The 14,333-nt window shown below is 43.9% G+C and overlaps 1 protein-coding gene across 1 annotated transcript; it reads left to right on the plus strand.

Moving 5' to 3' along the window:
- Window positions 1–8,562: 8,562 nt before the first annotated feature.
- On the plus strand, window positions 8,563–13,992 carry LOC136578009 (phosphatidylinositol polyphosphate 5-phosphatase type IV-like). The gene is made up of 14 exons (XM_066577915.1): window positions 8,563–8,762; window positions 9,309–9,411; window positions 10,178–10,275; window positions 10,550–10,674; window positions 11,086–11,205; window positions 11,353–11,442; window positions 11,555–11,716; window positions 12,554–12,669; window positions 12,816–12,952; window positions 13,116–13,168; window positions 13,340–13,455; window positions 13,552–13,598; window positions 13,749–13,877; window positions 13,977–13,992. The coding sequence occupies exons 1-14, from the start codon at window positions 8,563–8,565 to the stop codon at window positions 13,990–13,992; spliced, it is 1,512 nt and encodes a 503-aa protein (XP_066434012.1).
- Window positions 13,993–14,333: the final 341 nt, after the last annotated feature.

A 14,333-nucleotide genomic window follows, 5' to 3' on the forward strand; every position in this document is an offset into this window, starting at 1 on the left:
ACTCAGAATCCATTCACCAAAAGATCAATACCTTGGGTAAAATAGCTACTAGCATAAAACAGGATAAAGACCAGGGATGGTTTAGTTTTCTTAACCCTGCAAATTGGTTTTCTGGTCTGGGAGGATGGTTCATGGGAATCCTACAAACTATAGTACAGATAATTGTCATGCTGTTGTGTATATATATAGTAATCAAAGTCATAATCTCTTGTGTGGGCAAATGTACGGCAAAAGCCTTTACAGCCCCTGTGTAGGCCGACCCCTGCTGGAGGTAGGCAGAACATACGGCGGTTCCTTCCAGTCTTGTCACTAGGTAGTGTAGGGTCAGGGTAAGGCGACCTGGACGTGTTCACCATTAGGACTATCTCCAGGAGGGACATTGGTGTGGGTGAAGATTAGGGAGTCCCACGCCGTGCGTACCTGTGCACGCTACTAGTATTGTAACATCATACTAGAGACGCCTTATAGGGACTAGTCGACCAATAGGACCTACCTCGACTATGACTTTTCAAAATAGAACTGGACCCTGCGTGTGTCTTCCTGATGTCCAAAATGGGGGAATGATAGGGGCCAAAAGGGGCTGAAGGAGTTAATATATGTTGCTTATCTAAATGAATATATTGCAAATATATTTTCATGTGTAACAGAACTCATGACTATTGAGAAACAGGCCTGCAGACTGACCTAGTGGAATCAGGAAGTTCACAAGAGCAGGTGTCCTGGAATTTAGCAAGAGATGGCTTAACCACAAAAGAGAATTATCAGCAATTTCTTAAAGATGTGTTTGTCTCAGTCATATATCACAAGTCTAAGATGTATGTAAAAGTCATGAGTTTAAGATGTATGTAAAATCACGAGTTTTTCCTTGTTTAGCCACGAGGGGGACTGGCTATAAAAGCTAAGAGATACAGACAATAAACAGAGTTCATTGCTTCACCATATACCGTGTGTAATGGTCAATGCTTTGCCTCTCAAAAGAGCGCTCCTACGTAGGTCAATTTGGAAACGGACAACATCACTGACCAGTCTGTTTGTGCAGACTAACCCTCGACAGAGGACATAGGCCTCTGCACAAACCCTCAGCAATCGCGGGCATGAAGTGGACTCCGATGCTAGTGCAGATGTGAATGTCTCATTAAATCAGTTACATGTGCTTTCACCCCTCCAAAGACTGCATTAACCAGGAAGAAGTTCCACAGGCCCAACCTGGCACAGTTGCATTTTCCCCAGGACATAGGCCTCTGCCCACACCCTCAGCAATCGCAGGCATGAAGCGGACTCCGATGCTAGTGCAGCTGTGAACGTCTCATTAATGCTGTAACGCTCCTCTTGTTTGGCTCAAACCAGTGCCGCGGATAACTGTGGTAACACGAGAGAAAATACATGTTGCCCAGTGCTGATCCCATGACCCCAAGCTGGAGGAGAAGGTGTCATTACAAGGCCAAGAAACCATGACCAAGACCCGCTATAGTCTGTGTGGGAAGTATGTGAGCAGGCCCTGGGTCAGGCTTGGTTCCAGCAAACACCTTGTGTGGCCCAAGGTGCTGCGAGTGACATAGCAATGGGGAATCCATGTATCCACACACTACTCATTCTGTTTGGGTGTCGGATACCTCATCGACAATGCAAGGGGTAAGCCATATGCACTCTGCACCCTACCCAAGTCAGTCAGTGTATTTGTGCCAGACAGGTCAAACACCGCTATGGGAAGTCTTTGTGCACCCACAGCATAGGCGAGTCCAAGGAAGCCAAAGACAGTATTAAACCTGAAGAAATCACAGTGCCCACACATGGCAGACTTTCAGTGCGCCGAAGACATAGGCCTCTGCACAAACCCTCAGCAATCGTGGGCATAGAGCAGACTCCGATGCTAGTACAGCTGTGAACGTCTCATTAATGCAGTAACGCTCCTCTTGTTTGCCCCAAACCAGTGTCTCAGATTACTATGATAACACGGGAGAAAATACATGTTGCCCAGTGCTGATCCCATGACCCCAAACAGGAGGAGGAGGTGGCATTACAAGGCCAAGAAACCATGACCAGAACCCGCTATAGTCTGTGTGGGAAGTATGTGAGCAGGCCCCGGGTCAGGCTCAGTCCCAGCCTCCACCTTGTGGGACTCAAGGTGCCTTGAGTTACATAGCAATGGGAAATCCATGTGTCCCCACACAGATAGCTAAACACTGCAAGGGGAAGTCTTTGAGATCCTTGGGCTCGCCTATGCTGTCATGGCACAAAGATGGTATTACACAGGAAGAAATCAGAGTGCCCAACCATGGGAGAGCTTCACCCCGCCAACGACCTTGCCCTCGGCCCACAATTCATGCCCTAGTCAGTCAGTGTATTTGTGCCAGATAAGTAAAACACCGCGATGGGAAGACTTAGTGCACCCATAGTATAGACAGACCACTGTAACATTCCTGTAGCAAAGGTATAATCAGACCCCAGTAACATTTCTGTAGCAGAAGTATAGGCAGACCCCAGTAACATTTCTGTAGCAGAAGTATAGGCAGACCCCAGTAACATTTCTGTAGCAAAGGTATAGGCAGACCCCAGTAACATTTCTGTAGCATAAGTATAGGCAGACCCCAGTAACATTTCTGTAGCAGAAGTATAGGTATACCCCAGTAACATTTCTGTAGCAAAGGTATAGGCAGACCCCTGTAACATTCCTGTAGCACAAGTATAGGCAGACCTCTGTAACATTTCTGTAGCAGAAGTATAGGCAGACCCCTGTAACATTTCTGTAGCAAAGGTATAGGCAGACCCCAGTAACATTTCCGTAGCAAAGGTATAGGCAGACCCCTGTAACATTTCTGTAGCAGAAGTATAGGCAGACCCCAGTAACATTTCTGTAGTAACAGTATAGACAGACCCCAGTAACATTTCTGTAGCAGAAGTACAGGCAGACCCCAGTAACATTTCTGTAGCAGAAGCATAGGCAGACCCATGTAACATTTATGTAGCAGAAGTATAAGCAGACCCCAGTAACATTTCTGTAGCAGAAGTATAGGCAGACCCATGTAACATTTATGTAGCAGAAGTATAGGCAGACCCCAGTAACATTTCTGTAGCAGAAGTATATGCAGACCCCAGTAACATTTATGTAGCAGACGTATAGGCAGCCCCCTGTAACATTTCTGTAGCAGAAGTACAGGCAGACCCCAGTAACATTTCTGTAGCAAAGGTATAGGCAGACTCTTTTAACATTTTCGTAGCAAAGGTATAGGCAGACCACAGTAACATTTCTGTAGCAGAAGTATAGGCCGACCCAAGTAAGATTTCTGTAGTAACAGTATAGACAGACCCCAGTAACATTTCTGTAGCAGAAGTATGGGCAGACCCCTGTAACATTTCTGTGGCTGAAGTTTAGGTAGACCCCAGTAACATGTCGCAGAAGTATAGGCAGACCCCTGTAACATTTATGTAGCAAAGGTATAGGCAGACCCCAGTAACATTTCCGTAGCAAAGGTATAGGCAGATCCCAGTAACATTTCTGTAGCAGAAGTATAGGCAGACCCCTGTAACATTTCTGTAGCTGAAGTTTAGGCAGACTACAGTAACATTTCTGTAGCAGAAGTATAGGCAGACCCCAGTAACATTTCTGTAGCAGAAGTATAGGCAGACCCCAGTAACATTTCTGTAGCAGAAGTATAGGTAGACCCCAGTAACATTTCTGTAGCAGAAGTATAGGCAGACCCCAGTAACATTTCTGTAGCAGAAGTATAGGTAGACCCCAGTAACATTTCTGTAGCAAACGTATAGGCAGACCCCTGTAACATTTCTGTAGCAAAGGTATAGGCAGACCCCAGTAACATTTCCGTAGCAAAGGTATAGGCAGACCCAGTAACATTTCTGTAGCAGAAGTATAGGCAGACCCCAGTAACATTTCTGTAGTAACAGTATAGACAGACCCCAGTAACATTTCTGTAGCAGAAGTATAGGCAGATCCATGTAACATTTATGTAGCAGAAGTATAAGCAGACCCCAGTAACATTTATGTAGCAGAAGTATAGGCAGACCCATGTAACATTTGCGTAGCAGAAGTATAGGCAGACCCCTGTAACATTTCTGTAGCAGAAGTATATGCAGACCCCAGTAACATTTATGTAGCAGACGTATAGGCAGACCCCTGTAACATTTCTGTAGCAGAAGTACAGGCAGACCCCAGTAACATTTCTGTAGCAAAGGTATAGGCAGACCCTTTTAACATTTCTGTAGCAAAGGTATAGGCAGACCCCAGTAACATTTCCGTAGCAAAGGTATAGGCAGACCCCAGTAACATTTCTGTAGCAGAAGTATAGGCAGACCCAAGTAACATTTCTGTAGTAACAGTATAGACAGACCCCAGTAACATTTCTGTAGCAGAAGTATAGGCAGACCCCAGTAACATTTCTGTAGCAGACGTATAGGCAGATCCCTGTAACATTTTTGTAGCAGAAGTACAGGCAGACCCCAGTAACATTTCTGTAGCAAAGGTATAGGCAGACCCTTTTAACATTTCTGTAGCAAAGGTATAGGCAGACCCCAGTAACATTTCCGTAGCAAAGGTATAGGCAGACCCCAGTAACATTTCTGTAGCAGAAGTATAGGCAGACCCAAGTAACATTTCTGTAGTAACAGTATAGACAGACCCCAGTAACATTTCTGTAGCAGAAGTATAGGCAGACCCCTGTAACATTTCTGTAGCAAAGGTATAGGCAGACCCTTTTAACATTTCTGTAGCAAAGGTATAGGCAGACCCCAGTAACATTTCTGTAGCAAAGGTATAGGCAGACCCCAGTAACATTTCTGTAGCAAAGGTATAGGCAGATCCTTTTAACATTTCCGTAGCAAAGGTATAGGCAGACCCCAGTAACATTTCTGTGGCTGAAGTTTAGGTAGACCCGAGTAACATTTATGTCGCAGAAGTATAGGCAGACCCCTGTAACATTTATGTAGCAAAGGTATAGGCAGACCCCAGTAACATTTCCGTAGCAGAAGTATAGGCAGACCCCTGTAACATTTCTGTGGCTGAAGTTTAGGTAGACCCGAGTAACATTTCTGTAGCAGAAGTATAGGCAGACCCCAGTAACATTTCTGTAGTACCAGTATAGACAGACCCCAGTAACATTTCCGTAGCAGAAGTATAGGCAGACCCCTGTAACATTTCTGTAGCTGAAGTTTAGGCAGACCCCGGTAACATTTATGTAGCAGAAATATAGTCAGACCCCATTAAAATTTCTGTAGCAAGAGTATAGGCGAACCCCCAAAACATTGGGGTACCATGAGTGTAGGCGAAGGCCGGAAAAATTAGTTAGATAACAGTATAGGCGAGGGCCAGAAAGATTAGTGTACCAAGAGAACAATTGTACCCTTGAAAAATTGCTCAACCGAGAGGGCAGGTGAAACCCATAAATATTTTTTAAAGATACAGCTCGCTGTTGCTTAATTTGTAACAGAGCCTGGAGGCAGCCCTGTTAAAAAAAATTGATTTATGTTAAAGTATCAATACTTTTGAAACTGTGAAAAATTGGAAAAAAATTGTAAGCAGAGCCTTTTGGGCCGCAGAAAAATTGGCAGTTCAGCGTGATGACATGCTGTTTCAGGAGGAGGGGGAGGACTAATATCAGAGTGAGATTGACAAAGCAAAATCCCCCTTTTTACCCCGTGACAGAGAATCCTTTGATCTGCGGTTGCAGCGAAAAGAATCTTTAGGTTCCGCTGCTCTGCCGGTGGAGAAGAGAAGTCTGGGGAAATCCAGGCTTTGTTCATCTTGATGAGTGTAAGCCTGTCGGCACTGTCGGTTGACAGGCGGGTATGCTTATCCGTGATAATCCCCCCAGCTGCACTAAACACCCTCTCTGACAAGACGCTAGCCGCAGGACAAGCAAGCACCTCCAGGGCATAGAGCGCGAGTTCGGGCAATGTGTCCAGCTTTGACACCTAGTAGTTGTAGGGGGCAGAGGTGTCACGGAGGACGGTGGTACAATCGGCTACGTACTCCCTCACCATCTTTTTACAGTGCTCCCTCTGACACTGATTTTTAATTAATTTGCAAAATATTTGAAGCCATTAAAATGTCATATTCCAATCTGTAAACTGTTAGACCTGAATAGTCGGAGGTCAGTTTATAGAATTTACAGCTTTAATTTCCATAGAAAAAGTTATTAAGATGTAAAATTAAATGTGCGGTTGTTTTACCCCCTTAGTGACGGCTGATACACCTTATGGCGGCCTGTATCGGCGGTCTATGTATGAAGGGAGATCGCGGTGATCCGCAGGACCCCTTTAACCAATGACATTCTAGCATATCTAACTTTAATATGAAACTTTCTTAAAGCAACAGTGTATTCTGGCCTCAGCCAGTAAAGATTCATTGTATGACAAGTTGGACCATTCTCCAATATACTTCCTGGGTCAATTTCTCCTGATTTTAGGCCCTCTCCTTGCAGGGGTTCAGTGAAACCTTTATTGTTTACCCCCAGTACATAACAATCTGTTCTGGTCACGTGACGGACATGCGAGTGGTCGGCTCGTTAGATGAATCGGCCCTGTAATCCGCTCATGGACATGAGGCCTCAGACAGATTTACTTCTAGTTTTTATCTGATATTGTTCTGGATTTTATAAACTAAACTTTTATTTATAATTCTATGTAAACTGTGAAAGTTCTGGAACCGACCGTGTAACCACTATGATGTCACCAAGACCTACTGTGATGTCACCAGTATACAACAGCGGTGCTGGGCTCAGATCGGTCACTCACCAGTTGGATGTGACCGGTAAGTACTCCATCATTACTCCTGCTGCCCCCGGGGTTCTTCTCACTCCAGCGCTCTGCTCTCTGTTCAGCTCTTCCATCGTGGGAACAGCAAAATGGGAAGAAAAAGGCTGCAGTTTTTCAGCCCATAGAAATGTATCCAAACTCAAGTTCTTCAGTTACAATCCGCTGCTGTATTTTGCGATTCTTTTTTTTTTTTCTGTCATAGGAAACAGTTGGCGATTCAGACAAGAATCACCCAAAAATAGGAAATGCTGCAGTTTTTCTATCAGGGACTCTCGGTACGAGAGGAAAAACATTACTAGTGTATAAAATAGTTTTTTTTCTTGTGTGATTCTGTCTATATCGCAATCGGATAGAGAATCCCCCGTGTAAATACCTCTTAGGGAGCTCACAGCCCCATATATTATAGAAGGACGTTTAGAATTGTCATATTTAACCCTTTCCAATCCACTGTCTGACCTCTGAAGACATTATGATTTAAGGGTGACTACCCACTACAGTTTTTTTTTCCCCTGCGAAATTCGCAGCATTTTTTTTTTCTGCAGGGGTCTATGGGACTTGTAATGTTAAAATTGCGATTTTAACATTACAAGTCCCATTGACCCCTGCAGAAACAAAAATGCTGCAAATTTCGCAGGGAAAAAAAAACTGTAGTGGGTAGTCACCCTAAGGCTGTGCAGCTCCGATGTTGGAAGACATCTGTTAGGGTTCTCTTACTGTATATTGCTAGCCTCTCTGCTGTCGGAGCCTATCCAACGTGTCACCTCATGCAGTACTGGCTTTAGCCAGCAGATAGCGCCGATGTATAACGGCAGAAAAAGAATAAGCCCCCTAGGAAAACCAGGATACAAATTGGATTGGAAAGGATCAAGTAACATGCAGAATATTTTAGACCATTAAAAGTGTCCTATTAAAGTCTGTAAACTGTGACGCTGCGGTTGTGGAGCCAACCTGTGAAGGTTCTAGAACCAACCCTGTAACCACTATTATGTCACTAAGATGTAATCAGTTCTGGTATAAACGTCAGCGCTGGGCCCAGATCGGTCACTCACCAGTTGGATGTGACCGGTAAGTACTCCATCGTTACTCCTGCTGTTCCCGGGGGTCTTTGCACTCCGGCGCTCTGCTTTCTGTTTAGCTGGGAATAGCAACACGGAAACAAAAAGCGTCATTTTTGCACCACAGAAATGTATTGGAAGTGAAGATCTTCAGTTTCAGTTTCTCTATTTACCGTCTTCAATCCGTTTTTTTACACTGCGACAAAAGTGCTGAAAAACGGAAGTGAACGGAAAGCATACTTTAATTTATGTTTCACTTCCATGTTGGACGCTCCACTTCTGTAAGAATGAGCCGTGAGCTCAGCCGGCATGTGACCAATCAGCTGTTAGGGGCGCAGAGTTATTCTATAGAGTCATTGGACAGTTTAGTATTCGGATCTTATTACTATTATACAATGACATTGCTTAAGGCCTCTTTCACACGAATATCGCGGCGATATCGCGCCTGCGCTCCCACGATTTTTGTGCAATATCATGGCGTTTTCTCGTGAAAACACGGAATTTGAGTAATCGCCCAGCCCTCCTCTCACCAATATGTATTCCAGCCATTCTAATGTCTCGTCTCATGTCTTCATTCTAGGTCTTTCTGTTGGGATCAGCATCGTATTATTGTACTCTGCTGCGCTTACGGTTAGCGAATTGTCCTGCGTACAACTAGAGGCAGTCCCATTTCACCCAGACTGCCCTCTGGTTTGCCCTCCAGGACATTGTACTATCTTGTACCCGGCAATTAACAACCATGCCGTTTTGGAGAAAATCCAAAAAATTCAATCTGCCCCAGATTTCAGGTGACGGAAATCTGCAGGGCGTCTTACCATCTCTGGACGAGCCGAGCATCAAGCTCAAGAAACATCAAGTCATCAAGGATGAGGCAGCCGTCCAATCCACCAACAACTTCAGCCTGCTGTCCCCCCTGCGCTCCAATGAGATCCGTGAGAGGTAAGTCAAGATTAACCCCTTCCACAATGCCATTTGGGGTTCATACGACCGTTTGATAGCTTGCTGTTCATTGCGTATATTTCCTCTGACGGTGTTCACCATGTGGGATTAATAACGTTCAGAATATTAAATATCACTTTTGGGGACGCAGCGGTAATTATTCATTTTTTGATTAGACAAATTGGAAAAGGTTTTTTTTTAAACTTAATATGTATTTTTTGTAAAAAGCGCAACACTTTTATTGTATCCCTCTATACATTTGTCTTTACCCCCCCCCCACCCCCCGGCCCCCCACAGGGGACTGAAAAGTTGATCATTCATATAGTTTTATGCAGTACCATGGTATTGCATAATACTGTATTCTGATAGACAGTCTTCCAAGGCGTGCCGCAGGCATTTCTTGATAGACAGTCATTTCTGTGCGCTGTCCATGTACGCTGCACATTGGGAAGGAGATAAAACAGAGTACTTGTCATATACCATGTTGGTAGATCCAGAACTGTGGTAGAAGTTACTACATCCTTAATGCCCAATCTGTCTCCACAGGAGCCACGGCAGCAGCGCTGTGCTCAGCGCTGAGGAGCTGGACAAGCACTTTCCAGACAGGCGGCTGAAGCTTTATATTGCCACATGGAACATGGAAGGCAAGGTAAGAATAACTACAGAATACTTTCCGTGTCACATACGTGTAGCCCCGCTGCAGTCTGGTAACTAGACCAGTAACCATGTCTCTCTAGTTTACAATTCAGTATCACATAGTCAGATCTTATCTTACCCTGGGCCAAAATCTTAGGACTCAAAACAGTTCTTACACTCATTGCAAACTATCAATCTATATCATTACCCCCTATTCAAACTCTGCAGCGCTGGCCATAGTCTACATGAGTATCCCCTATCCCAAGTCTGCAGCGCTGGCCATAGTCTACATGAGTATTCCCTATCCCAAGTCTGCAGCGCTGGCCATAGTCTACATGAGTATCCCCTATCCCAAGTCTGCAGCGCTGGCCATAGTTTACATGAGTATCCCCTATCCCAAGTCTGCAGCGCTGGCCATAGTCTACATGAGTATCTCCTATCCCAAGTCTGCAGCGCTGGCCATAGTCTACATGAGTATCCCCTATCCCAAGTCTGCAGCGCTGGCCATAGTCTACATGAGTATCCCCTATCCCAAGTCTGCAGCGCTGGCCATAGTCTACATGAGTATCTCCTATCCCAAGTCTGCAGCGCTGGCCATAGTCTACATGAGTATTCCCTATCCCAAGTCTGCAGCGCTGGCCATAGTTTACATGAGTATCCCCTATCCCAAGTCTGCAGCGCTGGCCATAGTCTACATGAGTATCCCCTATCCCAAGTAGAAGAGGACAGTTTGGTGGCGCTCTGTGTACATGTTACTAATATCTGTCTCTTCTGAACAGAAATTCCCACAAAATCTGGAAGATCTGCTTTTGCCATTAGATGACGATTACGGAAAGGACATCTACGTTATCGGCATCCAGGAAGGATACCCGAACCGGTAAGTCTTCTCGGACCTTAGATAGAACCTGTCATCACCTCTGAACACCATAAACCACGTTTTGGGCCCAGAAGGTAAGGGACCAGGGGAGATCCTGGAGCAGTGCTTCATACTCACTGGGCACCCCGTTACAGGGCTGTATCCCTACGGAGTTGGTGCCCTACCTATTTCAATGTAACCTCTGAGGTAGTGTAGAGCGCCTGACAGAGGAGCTCAGGCTCTTAACCTAATGTAATCTCTATTAATATCTATAATTTAATGTGTTTTCTTACAGGCAAGAATGGGAACTAAAGTTACAGCAGACCCTCGGACCCCACTACGTCATGCATCACTCATCCGGGCATGGCGTTCTCTACCTCACCATCTTCATTCGTAGAGAACTCATCTGGTTTTGTTCCGGTATGATCATCTTTCTTTCATTTATAGAATTGGGGGTCCAATTATGACGCTAACTTTAGTTGAGTCATTAGTGGGAATGCCTCATATGTGCCTTGTATGGTCTAGTTGGTAGAGCTGCTTTCCTGAACGCCTCTTGATGATATGAAGTAATGGATATTGGAGAGATTACTCCATAGTTGCATAGCTTATGTTCTTCCACACGTCCATGGGTTATGTCTGATATTTCATCTCATTTCCATTAATATTAATGAGGCTTAACTGCAATACCACACACAATCTGTGGGCTAGTGTGGCACTGTTTTGAAAGAAGACATGATTTTCTAATGCTGTATAAGCCCTTTAAGAAGAAATTGTTCTATGTAGTTCTCCTAACCACTGACCCTTCTTCCTATATTTAATTCTTCTATATAGAAGTGGAAAGCGCCCATGTGACAACCAGACGGTTCCACTATGTAAAAACCAAGGGAGCCCTGGGTGTGGCCTTCACGATATTTGGCACATCCTTTCTATTCATCACCACCCATCTCAGATGTAAGTATCTGCTCCCCATATATTACATGTAAAGTGCTGCTATGTGATGAGAACTGATATGAGATGATAGAAGGATTTGTGCTGGGAATGTTTTGTAAATCCCAGGAGTCACATTTACTAATATGTAGATTTTGTTGACAGTTGGAGCAGCTGAGAAAAGGGTTGTGGACTATAAGATCATCACAGAGGGTCTTCGCTTGCCTAGAAAACTTCCGGCCAGAACTTATTCCAGCGCCTGTGAGTACAAGTTATCAACCTGCAGCCTATGATTGTCTTCAACGCCTTCCCCATCATTGGGGGTCCGATCCTTCATGGAGTCTAATTATGGGACTTGTTTATCTGATTACAGTTGACGTCACCACCCGCTTTGATCGGGTCTTTTGGTTCGGGGACCTCAATTATCAGCTGAAAGAGGACCGGAAAACCGTGGAGTCTCTCCTCCGAACCATCGAGGGAAGAGACATGAGCAGCCTTGTCAAGCTCGACTCGCTCAATGAAGCCAAGAGCAATGGTAAATTATCATTCAGAAAAGTTTTTATTAAACAAACAAAATACACATAAAATGTGAAACCCGTCATATATCCAGTATCCATCACACAGTATTATAGAAATACTGTATGAAAACCGTCATATATCCAGTATCCATCACACAGTATTATAGAAATACTGTATGAAACCCGTCATATATCCAGTATCCATCACACAGTATTATAGAAATACTGTATGAAACCTGTCATATATCCAGTATCCATCACACAGTATTATAGAAATACTGTATGAAACCCGTCATATATCCAGTATCCATCACACAGTATTATAGAAATACTGTATGAAACCCGTCATATATCCAGTATCCATCACACAGTATTATAGAAATACTGTATGAAACCCGTCATATATCCAGTATCCATCACACAGTATTATAGAAATACTGCATGGACATAAGCACACAAGAAGCCAAGATACTCCAGAGGCTGAGCTATGTATTGTGCATAATATATGGGATGTAACTGAATGTGTCTGAAGAACATATTGGCCGGTCATATCCCTAAAAGGATTTAGGACCCCTACCATTAATTCATTGGCCAAGATATTGTATAAATAAAATTGCCGGAGTGTCCCTTTAAGGACTTCTGGCAGTCCGGTTTTGTACCCCAGAGAACAGTGGTATACTTACTAGTACACAGAGCGCTATCCATTCTTCACATCACACATACAGAATCAGATCCAATCACTGAACTGATGGGTAATATGCCCCCCACATTCTTATGACCTTCTGAACATCAGATGCAATGTTTTTTTGTTATTTTTGCTGCTTCTTATACCGATCTCTTTCTTTTAACTCAAGGGTCCATATTTAAAGGATTTCGCGAAGACACCATAAGATTCCATCCAACTTATAAATTTGATGTTGGCACCGATAATTATGACACCTCTGCAAAACAAAGAATCCCATCGTATACGGTAAGATCTCATCCAATGGTCTACGGGGCTGGAGAGACAACAGAGTCCACGGAGAAGAGCCCAATTGTGTCAGTTATAGCTGTATTGAGTTAATATGCTTCCAGTAATAATATCTCATGGTGTATATTACTATGTGATCTCTACAGGACAGGGTGTTATACAAATGCCAACATGCTGGAGATGTGCAAGCCATAACATACGACGCTTGCCCTATAATAAAAACATCGGACCACAAGCCAGTGTATGGTGTCTTCGCAGTCAAGCTCAGGCCCGGCACAGATGAGTAAGTATGGTTTTCCTGTACATTATTGGCAGGATACTTTCAATGCCGGCCATTAGTACTGGGCATTATAACCAGAGCTCACACCTCTGGGCAGCTGGTTATACTCCTGGGTGTTACCTTTAACATTATCATATGTCCTTCATCCATATATTACTCATTACAGCATCCCCTTGGCCGGAGGACAGTTTGCCCACAAGGTATATTCAGCGGCTATTAGTAAGAACGTCTGAATGTAGGGCCGTGCGGGAGAAGACAGCGAGGTAGGGTATTCCTATATATCATCCATATCATCTCATCAGTGTTCTCACTTAGATATTGTCATATTGTGAATGTTCTTGGACTGTCTCCTTTATTGATATATGATTCCCTATTATGTCTTATGAGCAGGGAACAGGAATGTCCCACCAATCACGGTTTCCTGTAAGATCTGTCTTCTCCCCAAACCAACTTCCATGAGAACCAGCGCCTGGAAGTTGATGAGGATAGAGCTCTTCTTCATCAAGGTATCTAAGGATAATAAAATGCTTCTAGTAAAATAAGAGAAAAGACTTGGTTGGATCACATAGAAGTAAATGAGCACATTTGTTGTATTTTCAGAGCCATATTCTCCTGAATCCATCACTGTTCAGCAGCAGATAACAGCGAGGTAGTATTCCTCTATAACCCATGTTACCTAGTTAGGTGGTAGTAATAGCTATTTGTATATTATTAGATGAGCTGTTGGGTATTTGCATGTTGTGTATGTTCTTAGAATATCCCAATTAATGTATAATCCCCTTTTATGTCTTGTGAACAGGAAACAGGAATGTCCCATCAATCACAGTTTCCAGGAAGATCCATTGTCTTCCACAACCCAATACGAGACCAACTTCCATCAGAGTGGGAGCCTGGAAGTTGATGATATTAAAGCTTCGATTCCAACCAGGTAACTAATGATCATCAACTCCTACCAGTAAAATAGGAAATTCAACTATTAAAACTGAATTACATGGAAGTAAATGATGATATTTGTTCTATTCTCCAGGACCAAGTTCTGCTGAGTCCATCAATATGCAGGTCTTATGTCTTGTGACCAGGAAATTGAAGCGTTCCATCAAACATGGTTTCCCAAATCATCTGTCTTCTCCCACAACTACATATGAAGTTCCATCTGACCTCACAGTATTGACAACTCACCTACCTGTTGCCAGTTCGCTCCACCAATCAGTGACTACTCTGGTGACGCATCCTAGGGATTCGTAGCAGTGAAGGCCAGATCCCTGAAAAAGGGGTTAAAGGGTGAAAACCTGCAGTCCCTAGGAGCAGCTAACCAGAAAAGCCAGCTCCAAGTTGTTTGCTCCACCAATCAATGACTACTCTGGTGACGCACCTAAGGACTCGT

This window comes from Eleutherodactylus coqui, chromosome 8 (genome assembly GCF_035609145.1).
Source record: "Eleutherodactylus coqui strain aEleCoq1 chromosome 8, aEleCoq1.hap1, whole genome shotgun sequence".
Taxonomy (NCBI): Eukaryota; Metazoa; Chordata; class Amphibia; order Anura; family Eleutherodactylidae; genus Eleutherodactylus; species Eleutherodactylus coqui.

Excerpts from the sequence above, each read along its gene's own strand:
- LOC136578009 (XM_066577915.1), top strand. The coding sequence starts at position 8,563 with ATGCCGTTTTGGAGAAAATCCAAAAAATTCAATCTGCCCCAGATTTCA. Across the intron at positions 8,763-9,308 it reads TCCAATGAGATCCGTGAGAG|GAGCCACGGCAGCAGCGCTG; the intron begins GTAAGTCAAGAT and ends CTGTCTCCACAG. Across the intron at positions 12,953-13,115 it reads CTCAGGCCCGGCACAGATGA|CATCCCCTTGGCCGGAGGAC; the intron begins GTAAGTATGGTT and ends TACTCATTACAG.